This window comes from Lithobates pipiens, unplaced genomic scaffold (assembly GCF_037356315.1).
Source record: "Lithobates pipiens isolate NorthernLeopardFrog02 unplaced genomic scaffold, aLitPip1_a1.2 Scaffold_22, whole genome shotgun sequence".
Classification (NCBI taxonomy): Eukaryota; Metazoa; Chordata; class Amphibia; order Anura; family Ranidae; genus Lithobates; species Lithobates pipiens.
Window position 1 is genome coordinate 169,541,162 of NW_027507784.1, and position 23,109 is coordinate 169,564,270.

General features: G+C 41.8%; 1 protein-coding gene and 1 pseudogene across 1 annotated transcript in view; one reads left to right on the forward strand and one right to left on the reverse strand.

Moving 5' to 3' along the window:
* The first annotated feature begins 11,240 nt into the window (after positions 1-11,240).
* FLACC1 (flagellum associated containing coiled-coil domains 1) overlaps positions 11,241-23,109 on the forward strand; it is an 85,991-nt gene continuing 74,122 nt past the window's right edge. Inside the window, exons 1-3 of the mRNA XM_077450162.1 lie at positions 11,241-11,443; positions 15,676-15,801; positions 17,178-17,246. Coding sequence (XP_077306288.1) covers positions 15,698-15,801; positions 17,178-17,246 — 173 coding nt within the window. The 5' untranslated portion in view covers positions 11,241-11,443; positions 15,676-15,697. The remainder of the gene's footprint in view (positions 11,444-15,675; positions 15,802-17,177; positions 17,247-23,109) is intronic.
* LOC143925878 (5S ribosomal RNA) lies at positions 22,134-22,252 on the reverse strand (annotated as a pseudogene).

Genomic DNA, 23,109 nt, shown 5'->3' on the forward strand with positions numbered 1-23,109 from the left:
ATAATAAAGGTAAATAAAGCACCTGAACTTGATGGCATCCACCCATGGATCCTAAAAGAATTGAGCTCTGTCATTTCAAAGCCATTCTTTCTCATTTTTAGGGACACTTTAATGACTAGAATAGTAACACTGGATTGGCGCCTATATTTAAAAAGGGATAGGGGTGCACCAAATGTTTTTTTTGGTGCCAAAACCGATACCGAAAATGAAAAATACACTAGACCGAAAACCGATACCGAAACATTTAAAAAAAACAATGTGGTACAGGAGATGGTCAGAGACTGGGGACGTGGTACAGGAGATGGTCAGAGACTGGGGACGTGGTACAGGAGATGGTCAGAGACTGGGGACGTGGTACAGGAGATGGTCAGAGACTGGGGACGTGGTACAGGAGATGGTCAGACTGGGGACGTGGTACAGGAGATGGTCAAAAAATGCACACATGATACAGTGATGCATGACACATGATACAATTGATGCAATGCAGCCAGAGTGTCCCCTCATTGCAGCCAGTGTCCCCTCATTGCAGCTAACCTGTAAAGAGGAGAGGAGAGCCGCCTCCACCACCTGTTTGATCACAGCGCGAGAACATCACAGCTTTCAGTTCAATAGCTGTGTGTTTCCGGCCTCGCGCTGTCACGTACAGCTTCTCCCCCTTGTCCGGGCACTTTGATAGACAGATCACCCGTCCAATCCTGTGGGTGATCTGTCTATCAAAGTGCCCGGACAGGGGGGAAGGGCTGTACGTGATGGCGTGCGGCCGGGAACAGACAGCTATTGACATGAAAGCTGTGATGTTCCCGTCGCTGTGATCAAACAGGTGGTGGAGGCGGCTCTCCTGCACTATAGCATGATATAGCTTTTCATGATGGGCGGCACCAGGGGTGGAGGGCGGAGCCCTGCCCCCTACCCAGGCCCCGCCCCATTTTCGGCTCCATTATCGGCCGTTTTTCTCTTTCGGCAAATTCCCGAAAAGGGCATTTTCGGCCGATATGTTTCGGCGGCCGAAATTTCGGTGCATCCCTAGATCAAAGTTTTTACCAAGTAACTATAGACCTTTTAGTTTAACGTATATAGTTGGGAAGGTACTGGAGAGTTTAATAAAAGACCACATAGATGTTTTTTTGATGGATTTTTTTTTTTTTTTTTTTAAGCAAAAGACAATATGGATTCATGAAAGACAGACGTTGTTAGACAAACCTGATTTCTTTTTATGAGGAGGTAAGTAAAACCTTGAACAGAAGGGCTGCTGTGGACGTGATATACTTGGATCTTGCAAAAGTATTTGACACAGTTCCCCACACATGGCTAATGTGTAAGGTAAAGTCTACAGGCTTGGAAAAATCCTTTTTAAATAGTTTGAAAACTGTCTGAAAGAGAATTCAGACAGTAGCGGTTAATGATTCATACTCTGGTCTTAAGGTTATCAGTGGTGTACCCCAAGGTTCAGTGTTGGGACCCTTACTTTTTAATACATTTATAAATGATATTGGGTCTAAGATTAAAAGTACAATTTCAGTCTTTGCAGATGACACCAGCTATGCAGTGGAATAACCTCTTTACAGGATGTCACCAACTTACAAACTGACCTCAATGCACTGTCTAATTGGGCAACTATATGGCAAATGAGGTTTGATGTTGATAAATGTAAAGTTGTGCACTTGGGGATTAAGAATTTGCATGTATCATACATATTAGGTGGAGTACTACTGGGGGATCTGGAGGAGAAGGCTGTGGAGGTTTTGGTAGATCATAAGCGTAATAATAGCATGCAATGCCAAGCTGTGATTTCCAAAGCGAGCAAAACATTTTCTTTTAAATAAAGCGGTATGGACAGCAGAGCGAGAGATCATGTTTCCCTTAATTGTGCAACTCCTTAGTATGACCTTGTCTGGAATGGGCGTAGTACATTTTATGTGTGTATATACAGTAGCTCACAAAAGTGAGTACACCCCTCACATTTTTGTGAGTATTTTATTGTATCTTTTCATGTGGCAACACTGAAAAAATGACACTTTGCTACAATGTAAAGTAGTGAGTGTACAGCTTGTATAACAGTGTAAATTTGCTGTCTCCTTAAAATAACTCAACACAGCCATTAATGTCTAAACCGCTGGCAACAAAAGTGAGTACACCCCTAAGTGAAAATGTCCAAATTGGGCCCAATTAGTAATTTTGCCTCTCCGATGTCATGTGACTTGTTAGTGTTACAAGGTCTCAGGTGTGAATGGGGAGCAGGTGTGTTAAATTTGGTGTTATCGCTCTCACTGTCTCATACTGGTCACTGGAAGTTCAACATGGCAAAGAACTTTCTGAGGATCTGAAAAAAAAAAAATAGTTGCTCTTCATAAAGATGGCCTAGGCTATAAGAAGATTGCCAAGACCCTGAAACTGAGCTGCAGCATGGTGGCCATGACCATACAGCGGTTTAACAGCACAGATTCCACTGAGAACAGGCCTCGCCATGGTTGACCAATCAAGTTGAGTGAACATGCTCAGCGTCATATCCAGAGGTTTTCTTTGGGAAATAGATGTATGAGTGCTGCCAGCATTACTGCAGAGGTTGAAAGGGTGGGGGTCAGCCTGTCAGTGCTCAGATCATACGATGCTCACTGCATCAAATTGGTCTGCATGGCTGTCATCCCAAAAGGAAGTCTCTTCTAAAGACGATGCACAAGATAGCCCGAAAACAGTTTCCTGAAGACAAGCAGACTAAGGACATTACTGTGGTATGATGAGACCCAGGATAAACTTATGCCCTCTGCTCGCCCACGGAGCCAATGCGAGTGTCTGGCGATCGCTCGGGGCACACTGAGAACCGGGATCTCTGTATATATACACACAGTTTCCAGTTCTCTGAGGGGAGAAGAGACAGATTGTCTGTTCATACAGAGTATGAACAGCGATCTATCTCTTCCCCCTACACAGTCCACTCCCCCCTTCAGTTAGAACACACACTAGGGAACACAACCCCTTGATCGCCCCCTAGTGTTAACCCCTTCCCTGCCAGTGACATTTTTACAGTAATCAATGCATTTTTATAGCATTGATCGCTGTATAAGTGCCAATGGTCCCAAAAATGTGTCAAAATTGTCCGACGTGTCTACCATAATGTCGGAGTCCCGATAAAAATCACAGGTCGCCGCCATTACTAGTAAAAAAAAGTTAATAATAAAAATGCCATAAAACTATCCCCTGTTTTTTAGACGCTATAACTTTTGCGCAAACCAATCAATAAACGCTTATTGCAATTTTTTTTTTTTTTACCAAAAATATGTAGAAGACATATCGGCCTAAACTGCGGAAAAAAATATTTTTTCCATATATTTTTGGGGGATATTTATTATAGCAAAAAGTAAAAAATATTGCATTTTTTTTTTCAAAATTGTTTTTTTTTTGTTTATAGCGCAAAAAATAAAAACCACAGAGGTGATCAAATAACACCAAGAAAACTATATTTGTGGGGAAAAAATGACATTAATTTTGTTTGGGTGCAATGTCGCACGACCACACAATTGTCCGTTAAAGCAACGCAGTCCAAAATGGAAAAAAGTGCTCTGGTCAGGAAGGGGGTAAAAATCTTCCGTAGATATATACCCTGTTCCAAATTATTCAAAATTCTATTTCATTGTCACAAAGATTAAATATTTTGTTTTTCAGTTTAACTAATGGATGGCATTGTGTCTCAGGGCTCTTTTGATCACTGAGCACAATCTCGGACACCTGTGATAATTAGATTGCCAAGTGAGCCCAATTAAAGGAAAACCTACTAAAGGAGGGTATTCCAGATTATTAAGCAGAGCACCATTTTCAAGCAATATGGGGAAGAAAAAGGATCTCTCTGCTGCCGAAAAGAGTGAAATAGTTCAATGCCTTGGACGAGGCACATAGATATTTCACGAAAACATAAGCGTGATCATCACACTATTAAGAGATTTGTGGCTGATTCAGAGTTTGATGGGTTTTGTGCAGATAAAGGCACATTGAGGAAGATTTCTCCCAGATCCATGCATCGGATCAAGAGAGCAGCTGCTAAAACACCATTACATAGCAGCAAAAAGATATTTGAAGCTACTGGTACCTCTGAAGTCCCAAGGACATCAAGGTGTAGAGTCCTCCAGGGTCTTGCAACTGTGCATAAACCTTCCATTTGGCCACCCTTAACGAATGATCACAACCAAAAACGGCTGCACTGGGAGGAAAAATACAAGAAGACTAATTTTCAAACGGTCCTGTTCACTGATGAGTGCCGTGCAACCCTGGATGGTCCCGATGGATGGAGTAGTGGATGGTTGGTGGATGGCCACCCTGTTCCAACAAGGCTGCAACATCAGCAAGGCGGTGGTGGAGTCATGTTTTGGCCCAGAATCATGGGAAGAGAGCTGGTTGGCCCCTTTAGCGTTTCCGGAGTTGTTTAGAGGACCTCTGCAAAGTATGTGGAGTTCCTGACTTACCACTTCCTTCCCTGATACAGAAGGAAGAACTATGCTTTCCGTAATAAAATCATCTTCATGCATGACAATGCACCATCTCATGCTGCAAAGAATACCTCTGCATCAATGGCTGCTATGGGGATAAAAGGAGAGAAAGTCTTGGTGTGGCCTCCATCCTCCCCTGACCTCAATCCTATTGAGAAACGTTAGAACATCCTCAAGGAAAAGATCTATGAGGGTGGGAGGCAGTTTACATCCAAACAGCAGCTCTGGAAGGCTATTCTGACATCTTGCAAACAAATTCAAGCAGAAACTGCCAAAAAACTCAAGTTCTAAGGATGCAAGACTTGTGAAGCTGCTTTCAAATAAGGGGTCCTATGTTAAAATGTAACGTGACCTGTGAAAATGTTAAAAAAGTTAAAATGTTGTTAAAAGTTTGATTGAAATAGCAAATTGCAATTTTCAGTTCTTTACAACCTGTAAAGTGTTTTGTAACTTACTGTGCATAATAATTTGGAACAGTGCATTGTAAGTTTTTTATTTAGAAAAACAAAAACTGTTATTATGCTGTCTGTTGTTTACATCAATTATTTAGGTAAATTAGAAAAATATCATTGGCATAATAATTTGTATATATAATATATATAGAGAGAGAGAGAGATAGAGAGAAAGATATATCTATATAGATATTACATTATATATTATCATTACATCAGGGTCCCCAGAGAGCCCCCCCTTACATTGAGGTGACCAGAGAGCTTGTCAAGTTACCTGCCACAAGATGCAGCTCATCACTTGCCATGTCACCTGCCGCCAGATGTGGATTGTTACATACAGAGAGGCTAGGGTATATAGAATACAAGCTAGTGTATACAGAGAGGCTGGGTACACAAAGAGGCTAGTGTATACAGAGTGGCTTGGTATACAAGGAAGCTAATGTATAGAGACAGGCTAGTGTATACAGGGAGACTAGTGCATACAGAGAGCCTGGGTGTACAGAGAGGCTGGATATACAGAGAGGCTGTTGTACACAAAGAGGCTAGTGTATACAGAGAGGCTGCTTATACAAAGTGGCTGGTGTACAGAGAGGCTATGGTATACAGAGAGACTAGTGTTTAGAGAGGCTTGTGTATACAGAGGATCTGGGTATACGAAGAGGCTACGGCATACAGAGAGACTAGTTTTCCGAGAGGCTTGTGTATACAGAGGATCTGGGTATACAGAGATGCTGGGTATACAGAGATGCTGGGTATACAAAGAGGCTAGTGTATACAGAGAGGCTGGGTATACAGAGAGGCTGGGTATACAAAGAGGCTAGTGTATACAGAGAGGCTGGTTATACAGAGAGGCTGGGTATACAGAAGACAGGCTAAGGTAGTACAGAGTTTCCCCCTCCTCCACGGTGTGCACTCACCTGTTGCCTCCACAGCTCAGGAGCTTGTGCGAGAAAGTTCCTCAGGACTCTATTATTTGGGCGGAGCAAGGAAGAGACACTCTCACACTGATCTCCTGGCTTTGGCTGACAGTGAAGCTTCGAGTGCAGACTCAGTGAGAGTGCCACGGCTGTGTGGGACAGTGCATGTGTCAAACAGCCCGTGACACTCTCACGGTAGGGCCGGCCCTGGACTCGGGGGTATGTACCCCAGATCCAGGGCTCTAGCCTCAATAGCCACGCCCTAACGATGCCACTGCTAACAGCCCGTCAGCTTTTTTTATACTGGTTGTTTCTGCTTCCTGCCTGGCAAAATGTCTCAGATCAGAAAGTCAAGGGAAATCTTTCTTGCAAAACTGCAGATAGCAGTAAAACCCGACAGGGATTATAACCTTTCCCTATTCTTTTTAAACATGAGAAGGAAAAAAACGTTTTGGGGTATAGATGCACTTTAACCCGGAGAATGATTTAATTGCTGTACTTTTTAGGAATTGACTTATCAAACATATGGCTGTACATAGTAAAATACGCTTGTTGTTTTGAGGCCTACAACTGCAATGTACTTTTACTCATTGAGGTGCATTATAGCAATCCTGTGTGCAGCTGCATACACGTGTACATGGGCCTATATTTCAAAACATCACATTTATATTTTTACTGATTTGTGTCTGACAGAGAAATCAGTATGTTATATAGTCATTATAGTTATGACTGTGAAAATAAAAACTTATTGTATGAGTACTTGTCAAAGGATGAACAACTTGTACAATTTTGAGCTTCTCAGGTGTGGTTCCCAGGTCCCATAATGTTTATTAAAGGTATTTTCCAGATTAGACCACCCTAACAGCACCCTGTGCTTCCTTGGGATCTCAATTTGGCTCTGCTCTGCCCTGCAGAAACCACTCTTTGAACGCATTGGGAAACGCTGTATAGATGAGCTCTCCTGCAAAGTGGCCATCTTAGTAGCTATTGTGTCTCTCAGATGTGTCCCTAAACTAGTGTCTCTCTTATAAGGATCCATCCATAAATTCTTTATGTAACGGTACCCCGTAGGGCCTGCTAAGTGATGTGGCCCACCTCTCACCCTGCTTGGCTCGGCATTCACTTCCCAGACACTCCAAGACAATGATTTTGTTTTGTTTTTATTGAGGGAATTTAACTTGGATAGGGTATGGGAATTATGGGATGCCCAATGGAATAAGCAATTTTGCAAGGGACAACTATGTACACTCTTTGTACAGTTCTTCAAACACCTTCTGCACAACTCGCTTGCAGGCTATTAATCTCTCTCTCTCGATCTCTCAATCTCTCTCTCTCTCGATCTCTCTCTCTCTCTCTCTCTCTCTCTCTCTCTCTCTCGAAGCAGCTAGCACATAGTTAGGCCTGACACTGGCTCAGCCAGGCCTTGGGAATTGCCCTTTGCATGCAGAGACCACGGGTCTCTATAGTGTAGCAGAAAATATGTAAGTTCTGTTAATACTATGATAAATAGTTATCCTCGCGCCACAATGGTTCAAAGAAACAGTTATACAATTATGGTTGCAGCAAAAACACCGACAGGGGTATAAAACCCTCCCCTAAAATTGTGATATATAGTACATAAATAGTGTTGCGCTCCACAAAAAATTTAATAAATTTAAATACCGTAAATGAATCAATACTAATAAAAAGAAAAAAAATTTTTTTTAGCTAGATATAGCTATTCAAAGCGTGTTCCTTTAAATCTACACCCTCTAAAGTGCATTAGTGCCAATTAAACAGACTTCAAATAAATATAGATAACTCCAACTAAAGTGCATACAGTGACAATCCTGCTAAACAAAGTAAATAATATATATGGATAATAAATAAATGATTTCAGATCAAACCTCAAACTATACAGTGCATATAGTGAGTGTGGTTACACTAAATTGTATCTAAATCCATACAGTGCATCCAGTGAAAAAAATGGTTTAAAAACCCAGTTGAAAAAAGTCCAAAAAATTTATAAAGATATTTCTTATCTATAGCATCAAAAATACATGCAGTATGTGAGTTCACACTGTGTAATAGCAAAAGCTGGCCTCGTGAAAAATTAAACATAAAATAGTGATTCCACCGGTGATCTTTGTGTATCTTCAGAGTCGGGTGTTTCCACACTGAGTGCAATGGCTACCTTACCTCCCTGCTGTAAGGTAAACAGCAAACAATCTCCCAATTCCAGCAAAAAAAAATGATGCTATCAGTTGGTATAGGTACTGCAGGTCATCCTCTCTAGGTTCTCAGCCATACACCATAGATCAATTCCATATAGGAGACAAAAAGGGGGGCTCCAATAGTGAAGTATGTAAACATAAGCTTTAATATAGAAAGGACATAGTCCTAGGTACTCACATTAGATAAAACAGTCAAAGGCAAAAACGTGCAGCATAAAAACGAACGAACTCTGTGTTCGTACCATAAGCTTTAATATAGAAAGGACATAGTCCTAGGTAGTCACATTAGATAAAACAGTCAAAGGCAAAAACGTACAGCATAAAAACGAACGAACTCTGCGTTCGTAGTACGAACGCAGAGTTCGTTCGTTTTTATGCTGTACGTTTTTGCCTTTGACTGTTTTATCTAATGTGACTACCTAGGACTATGTCCTTTCTATATTAAAGCTTATGTTTACATACTTCACTATTGGAGCCCCCCTTTTTGTCTCCTATATGGAATTGATCTATGGTGTATGGCTGAGAACCTAGAGAGGATGACCTGCAGTACCTATACCAACTGATAGCATAATTTTTTTTGCTGGAATTGGGAGATTGTTTGCTGTTTACCTTACAGCAGGGAGGTAAGGTAGCCATTGCACTCAGTGTGGAAACACCCGACTCTGAAGATACACAAAGATCACCGGTGGAATCACTATTTTATGTTTAATTTTTCACGAGGCCAGCTTTTGCTATTACACAGTGTGAACTCACATACTGCATGTATTTTTGATGCTATAGATAAGAAATATCTTTATAAATTTTTTGGACTTTTTTCAACTGGGTTTTAAAACCATTTTTTTCACTGGACGCACTGTATGGATTTAGATACAATTTAGTGTAACCACACTCACTATATGCACTGTATAGTTTGAGGTTTGATCTGAAATCATTTATTTATTATTCGTATATATTTATATACTCTGTTAATACTAGCTGTCCTTCTAGTGGATTACTGCTCCCAGTCAGTCCTCTTCAGGCCCTGCTAGCCCTAGCTACAGCTGCTTGACTTCACTGCCCTTGACACTGCCCTTCCTCCCCACTGCACATGTCCCTTGCCAGCCCTCCTGACTGCGACTGGTGGTTCCCTCCTGAAGACTTGCCCAGCAGCACTAGCTCCTGCTGTCCTCTCTGACTCCTCCTGTGCCTCCTGTTCAGATCCTTCATGCATTCTTAAAGGGCTCTATCCTACACCCAAGTGCCAGGCTCAAGGTCACCCCCCCCCCCCCCAGACTGGGGAGATCCCTCCAAGGCCTTGACAGCCTAGTACGCTATCTCCAGTTCTTACAACCAACAAATCCTCCCCAGCTGGGCTGACCCTCAGTATTTCAAGAAGGCCTGCCCCCTGCCAATCCTAGTTGGGGACACCTAAGAAAGCTCCACCACTCTTCTTCTCCTCTTCTAGAATCCTCCAGAAGAAAGAGGGAGGTGACAGTGGAGTGATGCTGTCTGTGAGTCACAACTGTTGCTCTGAGCCAATCCCAGCCCACACAGATCAAACCAAACAGGCCTAGTTTCCAGCTAGGCCTGCCTAAATTTACCTGTACTTCAAAAATCCTCTCTTCTAGCAGCTACCTAGGTAGAGGGTGCAACATTTACAAAGACAAAGTCGTTTTGCTCCCAAGACCCTACCTTTCTTCCTAAGGTGGTGTCTACCTTAATGAAGACATAGTCCTTCCCTCTTTATGCCCTGCTCTTAAGCAACCCAAAAGGATTGCTGATGTCAGAGCTATCAGAGTTTATCTAAAAGCCACAACTTCTCTCAGAAAGATGGGATGCTCTCTCTGTGTGGTCATAAGGGCCTCACAAAGGACATCCTTTTTCAAAATCGACTATTGCTATGTGAATATTAAAACTCATCTCAAGACCTTACTTTCTAAGGGATAAAGGAAATTCCAGCACTTTTACATGGTTGGTGTGTTTTTCCTTGGCATTTCGAAATCAAGCTTCTATTGCCCAGCCTTGCGAGGCTGCCACCTGGTATTCAATTCATACCGCCTCGAAGTTCTACCAGGTGGACATACAAGCTTCAGTGGAAGCACCTTTTGGCCGCAAGGTTTTTGAAACCGTTCTTGAAATGGGTCTGTTGACTGTTGATATTGTTGAGCATATTGTCACAGTTGTGTTTGCCTTGTTGTTGCCCAACCCTCTGATTCATTGCTTGGGGACATCCCATGGGGCTATGAATATCCAACATGTGTCCTGTACTGTATGATTAAGATAAAAGGAATTTTGACTTATCTATAAAGTCTATATCTTGAGTACAGGACATAGATATTTCCATCTGTTCCTGTGTTACTGTACATTGCTTTCTAGAAAACTCAGGTTTCACAGAGTGCTGAGTTATAAGAATATGCCCAGGGGACATGTCCAGCAAAGCTTTGCCAGTGTCCAATCACCAAAGGTAGCAACCTAGGCTATAACCCAGTTTCTGTTAATATCCAGCCCCAGTCTTGTACTGTACTCCAAGGTACAGAATTTTAGACAAACAAAGCAAAATACAAACCGTTCAAACAAAGGCAAAGAAAGTGCATCACCATTGGTGCAAGAAAATCCAGTTATTTCCCAGACATATTACACACACACACACATTTTTTTTAAAAGCAAGGAAATCTGAAAAAAAAGCAGAACCATGAATACTAATAAGGTTTAGTAACATTGCATGTCTTTTATTGATGTCATATTACGAGTTGTGTATTCCAATCTTTAATAAAATAATGACCACATTGACACCCAAAATTTTACTGTAGCGGTCAGTTTTTTCCTACCATTTAGATATTTAAGAGACAAATACGTTTTATCTTTAAAAATATTTTACTGGTAAATATGCAGTAATATTACTGCTGTTTGTATTGTAATGTATTTTTCAGTTAAATATACTGATTCACAGTCTTAGGACTACGCAAAATCTCAACTCCGTGTCTAGTGGACTGCAAATTAACTATTACATACAATAAAGCCTGGTCATAGTCCTCCCTATTTGCTGGCAAATAATTTGTAACTTTCTAAAAAAAAATAAAAAATACTCACTGTAGTTCTTGTTACAGTATATAGTAATACAGTGCTTCTAATGAGCTCTTTAATCATTTAATGTATGATCGGAAACCTTTAATTACAGCTTGCACACAGACCTGTACCGTCTGGCACAAAAGAGGTTAACTACAGTCTACTTGGACTGAGAGCTGTGCAGTGTGTGACAATGCAGCCAGCGAGCTGACGCTTTGTTTCTAAGGTGACCATGTAAACCTGACTTACTCAAGCAGCATTATTTGATTTCTTTCCCTGGTTGAGTTTTCAGGACTTTCTCCTTTACTGGATAAGATGATCCTGTGGTCGTTGCAAAAGTGAGTACAATCTTTATGTTAACATCGTTATGTTAACAAATAATTCAGTATGTCACTTTATATATCTGTACTATTACAGTAAGGTCTGATCAGAATTTTTTAGTAACTGTTTCATAAACAACTGCCATAAAATACTCCCTTCACACTAGCAGCATGTTTACTGCCCCCCTAAAAAGCGATCTGTGATGGATTGCTTTTTAGAGGACATTGAGACAATGTTTGCAGGCATTCAGGAGGCGATACTATCACTTCCTGAAGTCTGTTTTTTTTTTTCTGTTTTTGGTTTCTTTTTTTAGCTGAATGGGGATTTTGCATTGTAAGATTACACCCCAACTGTGAGCTAAGCAGTTGCAGCGTGGACCCATTCACTTACATTTGAGAGTTTTATAGACTACCTGTCAAACTTGGCATGTCATATTAAAAATTGCTGCACTGTTTGTTTTAACATAATTTATTTAGTTATTTATGAAGCTTTGTAGGTTATACAGTGCCTCGAAAAAGTATTAATACCCCTTAAAATTTTCCACATTTTGTCATGTTACAAGCAAAAACATAAATGTAATTGATTGGGAATTTATGTGATAGACCAACACAAAGTGGCACATCATTGTCAAGTGGAAGGAAAATGATAAATGGTTTTCATTTTTTTTTTTACAAATATCTGAAACGTGTGGCGTGCATTTGTATTCAGCCTCGCCCTGAGTCACCTGTGGCCATAGCGGTCTCACTTTTTCGCAGTCCCAAACCATATGTAGAAAAGTGCCTTCAGCCCCCCTGCATTTGTGGCAAATTGGCGTTTCCCTCCTCTGCATTCGATAAAGTCTAGCTGGTGTATAATACTGTTGGTGAAGATAACGATACGGAATAATTTTGTCCGTGGAGGAGACAACAGACACCAAATATGTGTCCATTACCTCCTGCCACATCTCCTCAGACAACTCCGTGACAACGCCACCCATCTCATCCTGGGCCTTGTAGCTGAAGTGATTACCCCCGGGCCCACCGCTCCATAGTACCTAGAGATTCGCTTAGCCGGATCCAGATCAATCAGAACCTTCTCCAAATCCGTGTTTTGGACCATAGTTTCACCAGCACCAAACTGTGCAGTTGCGCATATCGAAAGACCCAAGACTTTGGGACTCCATACTTTTCCCTCAGTTGGGCAAAGGTACAGAGATGATTATCCTGGTATATTTGATGTACGTATTTTATGCCATATTTAGCCCAGGTGTTTTGCCCATCTGGTAGCTTAAGGAACTCCCCTAGGGTTTTATTACACCACAGGGGACTATTTTGGGATAACCACAGGGGATCATCTTTCCTCCATTGTGAGCATAGGTGAAACATGGAGCCCCACAAAAAGTTCACAATAATGGACTAAATTTGCTTAAAGATTTGTAGTGTCACATAAGTCAGGGAGATTGAGAGAATGTACAGAAATTTGGGGAGAAAAATCATCTTAAACAAATGTATCCATCCCATGAAGGCGATCGGTAAATACTGCCATCTCTGTACCTTCCCCGAAAGTTCGTCATTATTGGCACTGTTTGTCTCAAGGAGTTTAGAGATAGGGAGCTGAACCTCTATCCCCAAGTATTTAAAGGAGGTAGACAATGGGATGGTGCAGTCCGATGCCACTGCCTCATCAATAGGGAAGAGGGAGGATTTTTTCCAATTAATCTGGAAACTGGAGTAGTCCCCAAACTCCTGAATCAATCGGAAGGCTTCAGAAAGCGATGGCCCCCGGATCCTGCAGATACAATAACATTTTGTCCAATTGCAGACCATTTAACCCCTGAGTGGTCCTCAGCTTAATCCCTAGAGGTTCTATAGCCAGGGCAAACAGGAGGGGTGAAAGTGGACACCCTTGCCTGGTGCCCCGAAATATAGGAAAAAAATCTGAAAATACCATTAACCCTCAATCTGATCATCGGTTCTGTGTACAAGAGCCGCACCCAAGAGACAAAAACAGGACCCAAAGCCATATGACTCGAGGAAGTGGAACAGAAACGACCACTCTACAGAGTAAAAGGCCTTTTTTGTATATAAGGAGGCACACTATTCTTTGGCTGATTCTCTGATTAATACCTTGCCTGGCCTGTCAGCTTAGGTGGATGACCATGTCTTGGTAGGTTTGAAATCGTGCCATACTTTTTCCATTTTCAGTTGATGGATTGAACAGTGCTCTGTGAGATGCTCAAAGCTTGGGATATTTTTTTATAACCTCTCCCTGCTTTAAACTTCTCCACAACTTTATCTCTGACCTGTCTGGTGTGTTCCTTGGCCTTGATGATGCCTTTTGTTCACCAAGGTTCTCTGAGGGCTTCACAGAATAGCTGTATTTATACTAAGATTAAATTACACACAGATGGACTCTATTTACTAATTAGGTGACTTCTGAAGGCAATCGGTTCCACTAGATTTGAGTTAGGGGTATCAGAGTAAAGGGGGCTGAATATAAATGCACACCATACTTTTCAGATATTTATTTCTAAAACATTTTGAAAAACATTTATTATTTTCTTTCCACTTCACAATTATGTGCCACTTCGTGTTCTATTACATAAAATCCCAATAAAATACATTTACGTTTTTGGTTGTAACATGACAAAATGTGGAACATTTCAAGTGGTATGAATACTTTTTCAAGGCACGGTATACTAATTAAATTGCACTTTATTTTATCAGAGGAATCTGTGCCATATTTATTTACTGCATTGTACTATCATTTGCACCAGGTGAGAGCATTTTACATAGGGGTACTGTTACTCTTAAAAAATTTGAGTTAGGGTATCATAAGGGGTTACTGTTATAACAGCATCTGGGAGCAATGTTTTATTTATACATATTTTATTTTATATATATATATATATATAATAATATATATTTTATTATATATTTCTTCTTATATTGTTTTTATTATTAATTGGGATAAGTTGATTCTCTAAGCACAGGTGATACTTCCCATAATACCTCATATGTGTGGCAGGGCCATCTTTAATATTGATTGTACCCTGGGCAAAACTTTTCTTGCCCCCCATGCAGTTTTGCTCTCCACCTGCTCTGAGACATACAATAAATAGCAGCTAGACTTAAAATCAGTTTACTGAATCAGATCGGGAGGCTATTGCGATTGTTTGCCAGAGGTTACAGTGTATCATTACTGCTCACTGACTGGTTGCTAGAGGTTACAACACACATTACGACTCACTGATTAGTTACTAGAAGGTTACAGCACATGATTTCTGCTTGTTCACTGGTTTCTCGAGATTACTGTGGATATGATCTCAGGGGGGCATGATATACATATCAATGCCAACGGCCGCCACTATTTACATATGAATGCCGGTAATTTACATGTAAACACAAGGTCTGAAGGTGAGTCATCTGTACACAACAATAGGGCAGAGCTGGACAGCATTAGTAGCAGCACTTCACACTGAGATATTGCGACAAAGCACAGGAATAAAACCTCAAGGGACGAGGGAATTTAAACCGGGATAGTTGGCAAGTATGAAGCAGTTGCTTTGGGCCCCACAACAATGACAGGGCACAGGGCAGCTGCCCCTTTTGCCCTGCCTTAAAAATGGCCCTGATTTGTGGCACAATTTAGGTTTACATGTATACGTTTTCATTTAGGTGTGCTTTTACTTATTATTTTTATTTATTTTATTATAATACATTTTTTTGAAAACTTAAATTTTTTCCTTAGGGTACTTGTTGGCAATAAAGTTAAACTGTGTGGTAGCATAGGCAGGTGACAGGTCCTCTTTATGGAGACATTAGAGGCTCCCAATGTCTCACCTGCCCTGGAGTGCAGTTAACCAAGTACAGATCACGCTTGATTAGCTGCTTCTCCAGCTACAGTAGCCAGTGACTGCCCGGTTTGGAACTCATAAGTAACATAATACACATCTCTTTTGGGTTCGATAATCACAGGGGAGATTGAGGATCCCCAGTCTCCTGCTGCTTTGAAAGATTCAGCACTTTACTGCGATCCAAGACTCCCCAGAGAAATGGGAGAGCACATGAACCACTGCTGGTGCTACAGTAGCAGCCATGTTCTTGCTTTAATCCCTTTAATACTGGGATGCTTCTAAACATACCTTGATAAACTAGGGATTAATAAACCTATCAGTGCATGTATTTGTGCCTTATTAATCTATTACAAAGTATAGCATTCTTTAAAAAGCTATATTAATTCTACCATACTCTTCTGAGTCTTGTTACAGGTGTAGCTGATTTCGAAGCATCATGTCCAGGGAAAAGCTATTTCCATGGGCCCAATATGGGGCCTCAGGGACTAAAAATGGGAATTGCCCTTTGGAAATGCCTTCTGGGAACAGGAATAGACCAAGGTAAATGCATCCATGACCTTTGTTCTCTGATTCTTTAACAAAATCTTTGTTCTATAAAAAAAAATCTTTCTGTTCCTTTAAAATTTTTTTGATTTATGGACAAATCATTTTTTTTTCATGTGTGTTAATATACTAGTGTACTGATCATGAATGTTTCTGCTTTCCAGTACAATCCATTCATGAATCTCTCTATAAATAAAATGTATAACATTGATACATTGTGCAGAGTACAGCTTTTCATGCTCTCATAGCCTGTAACTGATTACGTTTTTCCTGCATGTTGGTGGGCAAGCAGCCCCCCCCCCCCCATGGATCAGCCTTTCTTGGTTTCTGACATTTTATCAACAGAAACACCTGACTTAAGCTGGCCATACATTATACTATTTTCTTTTCTATTCAATTTCGTTTAGATTTACCTTCAACTATGTAATGCAAGAGTCTAACATGCAAATTCACAGTGTTTAGGTTTGACGTCATATTAAATGATTTTGGTAAATCTGAAGGAATATTGTATAAGAAAATGGTATAATGTATGGGTAGATGTTATCTGTTATGCCCCGTACTTGTGGTCGGAATTTCCGTCGGAAAGGGTCCGATCGGATTATATTGTCGGAAAATCCGATTGTGTGTGGGCTCTATCGGACTTTTTCCGTTGGTAATTTCCAACGGAAAAAATTTGAGAGCGGAATCTCAAATTTTCCGACAACAAAACCCGATCAGACTTTTTCCAATCGTTTGTAGAGAATTCCGATTGGACAAAGTGCCACGCATGCTCAGATAAAAGTACGAGAGCAAAGCTATTGGCTACTAACCTGAACGTAGTCCCGTCATACGTAACGAACATCACCACGTTCTGAACATACATATTTTCTGACAACTTTGTCTGACCGTGTGTATGCAACACCAGTTTCAGACAAAATCCATTGGAAAAAATCTGACGGATTTTGTGGTTGGAATTTCCGACCGTATGTACGGGGGCTTACACTCTAGCAGTAAATTAGTATTGTGGTACCTGAGTGACTCATATAGCTTTAAAAAGAATCATGCCAAGATACAGAAGAGGATGGATTGCAGGTTGCCAGTAACTACTATGCATAGATGTGTACCTAAGGCTGGGAAGCAATTCAACTTATATTTCTTTACAGCTTAATTCGCTTCACAGCAAATGCATTACACAATTATTTATTTCAACACATTTGTATGGCTTTAAAACTTTATGTATTTAAATTAGACCAGGTGTTGTTAATTATTTGTATTGAATGTAATCAGATACCAAGTATTAAAACTACCTAATAATTATCTACTTAGCAACATTTATGTAAGCTTGTCCAAAGTTACCACAACCATAGCTTTAATTGTATGTTATTACTGTACAGAACCTCTCCTGTCTATTCTGCTGCAATCAGAGACCCAAGAAGAGATCCAATGTCTACTAAATCATCCAAGTATGTTCTCATGATCAACTTCAAGCACTTCTTGTTTGCTTCTTAATTTCTATAACTACAGAGGCTGGCACAAATGTACTAGAGAAAAAAGACATTTACTCTTACTATGAATGCATATGCTTCTGAATTATTAAGTACAGTGCCTTGCAAAAGTATTCACCCCCCTTGGCATTTTTCGTGTTTTGTTGCCTCACAACCTGGAATTAACATGGATTGTTTAAGGATTTGCATCATTTAATTTACAGAACATGCCCACAACTTAGAAGATGTTTTATTTATTTTTTATTGTGAAGCAAACAACAAATAGGACAAAATACCAGAAAAAGTCAATGTGCATAACTATTCAACCCCCTAAAGTCAATACTTTGTAGAGACACCTTTTGCGGCTATCACAGCTCCAAGTCACTTTGGATAAGTCTCTATGAGTTTGCCACATCTTACCATTGGGATTTTTGCCCATTCCTCCTTGTAAAACTGCTCCAGCGCCTTCAAGTTGGATGGTTTGCGCTGGTGAACAGAAATCTTTAAGTCTGACCACAGATTTTCTATTGGATAGAGGTCTGAGCATTGACTTGGCCATTCAAACCCATTTACACTTTTCCCCTTAAACCACTCAAGTGTTGCTTTAGCAGTGTGTTTGGGGTCATTGTCCTGCTGGAAAGTGAACCTCTGTCCTAACTTCAAATCATACACAGAGTGGTACAGGTTTTGCTCCAGAATTTCCCTGTATTTAGCACCATCCATCTTTCCCTCAACTCTGACCAGTTTCCCAGTCCCAACTGCTGAAAAATATCCCCACAGCATGATGCTGCCACCACCATGTTTCACTGTGGGGATGGTGTTCTTGGGGTTGTGATGTGTTGGGTTTGCGCCAGACATAGCGTTTTTTTTTGATGGCCAGAAAGTTCAATTTTATTCTCATCATACCAGAGCACCTTTCTTCATACATTTTGGGAGTCTCCCAGATGCCTTTTCGCAAACTCAAAACGTGTCATTTTGTTTTTTGCTGAAAGTAATGGCTTTCTTCTGGCCACTCTGCCATAAAGCCCAACTCTATGGAGCATACAGCTTATTGTTGTCCTATGTACAGATACTCCCGTCTCTGCTGTGGAACTCTGTAGCTTCTCCAGGGTTACCTTCGGTCTCTGTGCTGCCTCTCTGATTAATGCCATCCTTGCCAGATCTGTGAGTTTTGGTGTGTGGCCGTCTCTTGGCAGGTTTGCTGTTGTGCCATGTTCTTTCTATTTGGTTATGATAAATTTGATGGCGCTCCTAGGGATCATCAAAGATTTGGATATTTTTTTTATAACCTAACCCTGGCTTGTACTTCTCAACAACATTGTCCCTTACTTGTTTGGAGAGTTCCTTGGTCTTCATGGCAGTGTTTAGTTAGTGGTGCCTCTTGCTTAGGTGTTGCAGCATCTGTGGCCTTTCCAAAAGGTGTGTATATGTAATGATAGATCATGTGACAGTTAGATTGCACACAGGTGGACATCATTTCACTAATTATATGACTTCTAAAGGTAATTGGTTGCACCAGGGCTTTTTACGGGCTTCATAACAATGGAGGTGAATACTTACGCACATGGCAATTATCATTTTTTTATTTCTGAAAAATAGTTTTATGTATATATTTTTCAAATTTTACTTAATCAACTTAGACTAGTGTGTTCGGATCTGTCACATATAATTCAGATTAAAAAAAACATTGAACTAAAGGCTGTAATGTAACAAAATAGGTAAAAAGTCAAGGGGGGTGAATACTTTTGCAAGGCACTGTAAATTTAATTTCTCCATTTTAAGATATGGGTATTACACAGTGTATGTAAACTGTGTTTGCTATCATGTCTCAGTGCATACAGTTTTCTTGAGAAAAACATTTTTGCCACTCTAATTCAAAGCTTCATAAATTAATAACCTAATAATAAAAACACTGTATTTAAAGTGTGTTTGCCATCATGTCTCAGTGCATACAGTTTTCTTGAGAATTTTTTTTTGGCACTCTAATGCAAAGCTTCATAAATGAATAACCTAATAATAAAAACACTGAAAATAGTGGCAGCCTTGTCAGTTTGCTGTGTGCACTCCTTCAGATGGCCTTTGGTCTACCTATCCGGTCTATCAGATAGGCAGTCCATGTCCAACAGCAAATTGAAGGAGCTTGCAAGGCAGGTTCAAAAACAATACTGCTATTACAAGGTAGTGACTTAGGCCGCGTACACACGGGCGGACTGTCTGCCCAACTTAGTCCGCCGAAACACATTTCAGCGGACAATCCGCTCGTGTGTGGGCTTCAGCGGACTTTTTCAGCGGACTGTCTGACGAACAAAGTCTTACGGAATTTCCGTAAGATTGTCCGTCCAAACTTGGTTTGAGCGGACAGTCCGCCCGTGTGTGTGCCAGTCCGCTGTATTTTCGAAATGAGCGGACTTTTCCCGCCCGGAGAAAAGTCCGCTCATTCCGAGCGGGTATCCAGGTAGGCGGGGCCCGCGACGGAGACGTCGCGGGCCCCGCCGCCTGGTATGGACTTAAAGGGGAACCCCAACGCCGAAAAAAATCGGCGTGGGGGTCCCCCCAAGTCCACAACAGACCCTTGTCTGAGCACGCTACCCAGCCGGCCAGGAAAGGGGGGCGAGCGAGCGCCCCCCCCCCCCCTCCTGAGCCGTATCAGGCCGCGTGCCCTCAACATGGGGGGTGCCTTGGGGAAGGCGGGGCCGCGAGGCAACATCTCCTGGAGAAGAAGAAGAAGAAGAAGAAGAAGAACGGAAGGCGGCCGCGACAGCGGCGACAGAAGACCGGGCCACCGCCTGTAAAAGAGCTAGAAGAAGGCGCGGTGGCCCGGCAGAAGAACCGAAGAGGGGGACAAGACCCCCGAAGTCGGTGGGGCGGTGGGGAGGAAGAAAGCCGGGCTCCTCCGCTAGCAAAAGAGCTACAAGAAGATAGCGGAGGAGTCCGGCGAGAAGACCCCCGAAGACGGAAGACCCCCGGAGCTGTGCAATAAAATATTTTAACCCTGTGTTGTGTTTTTTTTTTGTACTTTTTTTCACAGGTGAATGGGTAGGGGTACATTGTACCCCATACTCATTCACATAGGGTGGGGGGCCGGTATCCGGGGGCCCCTTATTAAAGGGGGCTCCCGGATTCCGATAAGCCCCCCGCCCGCAGACCCCGACAACCAACGGCCAGGGTTGTCGGGAAGAGGCCCTTGTCCTCATCAACATGGGGACAAGGTGCTTTGGGGTGGGGGGGCCGCGCGGCCCCCCCTTCCCCAAGGCACCCCCCATGTTGAGGGCACGCGGCCTGGTACGGCTCAGGAGGGGGGGGCGCTCGCTCGCCCCCCTTTCCTGGCCGGCCGGGTAGCGTGCTCGGACAAGGGTCTGTTGTGGACTTGGGGGGCACCCCCACGCCAATTTTTTTTGGCGTTGGGGTTCCCCTTTAAGTACATTCCAGGCGGCGGGGCCAGCGACGTCTCCTTCGCGGGCCCCGCCTACCTGGAGACGCGCTCGAAATGAGCGGACTTTCCTCCGCGTGTGTGGGCGAGTCCGTTCATTTCAAAAGTTGAGCGGATTGTATGGCGGACTCAGTCCGCTGTATTAGTCCGCTCAAAAAGTGCCGTGTGTGGGCAAGTCCGTTCATTCAAAAGTTTGGACGGACTGTCTGTCGGATTGTCTGACGAACTTAGTTGGGCAGACAATCCGCCCGTGTGTACGCGGCCTTAGGCTTCATGTACACTGGGTGATTTTTTTTTTCCCCTACCAATTAATTTTTATTTTTTTAATTAAACTCACCCATCCACCCTTGTCTCTAGGCTTCACTTTGAAAAACACTCCCCAAGCATTTCTGGCAGTGGCCATCTTGAGTAAGGGAAGATGATTCATGTAGCCTTTACTTCCTAGAATCTATCTGTCCTTAGCTCAAACATGCAGGCAGGCATAGCTGAGAAAACCCCTCCTCCCCTCCTGAGGACTAATGACATAATTTAAGAAAAAAAGGGGGGTAGGTGCGCTATGGACCCTAAATGTGAAATAAAATTGAATTACTATATGTAAACAACCTAAAATTAAGAAAAAGGGGCTGCCACTACCAGAAGGTGAAAAAACGTTAATATGTGCCAGAGGCGGTAGTAACGGCGCTCACCTACTATTAATTACACCTACTGCAGGCTCACCTGCTATTAATTTACATTTTGTTTTTATGTGAAAAAAGTATATAAAAGGTATAACTGAAAAGTGCCTACGTGACAATATCTCTCAAAGAATGTCTCGCATAAAATGATGTACAAAAATGAAAAGAAACCAATATTGTATGAGAAAAAAAATCAAGTGGATATTCTACATATATAAATCCCTAGCCATATGCATGAAAAAATTTGTGAAAAGACCTACTTCACATATAAACATTAAATTCCCTTATTGCGATTTATCAAAAGTGCAAAAATGCTAAGGTGCTAAACATGCAAAAAAGTGCCTTATTAACAATGATGACAGTAACTACTGCAAAAAAGTGCTTGGTGCTACTTAAAGTGCCATAGTATATACATTTTTTTTTCTGTCCTTGTGTGATTATAAAATCGTATTGTAGCATACGTTTTTTAGTTGATATGTCCAACGGCAAAAAAGACAATACAGCTCCAATAAAAGTTTTTCTGTAGCAAAGGTGACTGTGTGCTTTAATTTTCAGTGGATTCCTGGATTGCAACCGGTGCGATTTTTCGTGTGAAAAGACAATAATCCGCACTCACCAGCTCCCTCTCCCCTTAAGGGGTTAATGCGCCTCCACAGTGTAAGCCCCTGTGTCGCTGTGCAGAGCTGGTCCAGTTGATATCCAGTGGTAATCCAAAGATTTCTATTACTTCTACCGACCATTCACCACAATCCCCAACCATTAAGCCTACGGCACCTGGTATTCCCAGGCGGTCTCCCATCCAGGTACTAACCAGGCCCGACCCTGCTTAGCATCCGAGATCAGACGAGATCGAGCGCATTCAGGGTGATGTGCATGTTTAGCACCTTAGCATTTGTGCACTTTTGATAAATTGCAATAAGTGAATTTAATGTTTATATGTGAAGTAGGTCTTTTCACGAATTTTTTCATGCATATGGCTAGGGATTTATATATGTAGAATATCCACTTGATTTTTTTCTCATACAATATCGGTTTCTTTTCATTTTTGTGCATCATTTTATGCGAGACATTCTTTGAGAGATACTGTCACGTAGGCACTTTTCAGTTACACCTTTTATATACTTTTTTCACATAAAAACAAAATGTAAATTAATAGCAGGTGAGCCTGCAGTAGCTGTAATTAATAGTAGGTTAGCGCCATTACTACCACCTCTGGCACATAATGACATAATTTGCCTAGGCCTGAAAACCAGGAAGTAACTGAAGAAATGTGAAAAAGTTTAAACCAAGTAAATATGATATACTTTCCTATCTATTTACTAAGGTGCGCAGCATCAGGATTAACCACTTCAGCCCTCGGAAGAATTTAACCCTTCCTGACCAGAGCACTTTTTGTGATTCGGCACAGCGTCGCTTTAACTGGCAATTGCGTAATCATGCGACGTTGCACCCAAACAAAATTGCCTCGTTTACAAAGGTAAAAGCCTTTGTAAACAAAGCTCCCCATTCTTCCACTCTGTGACACGATTGCGGGCACCCAGCAGACATCGAGTCCGCGGGACCCGCAATCACGGTCACAGGGCGCACGGCCACAATGCCGCATCTTAAAGGGGATGCACCTGTACCTGCACGCCCCTTTGCTCACCTGTGCCATTTTGCCAACATATATCATCGCGCGGCGGTCGGGAAGGGGTTAAAATTAATGTTGATTAAGCGAGTGAAGTTCCACTTTAAATGA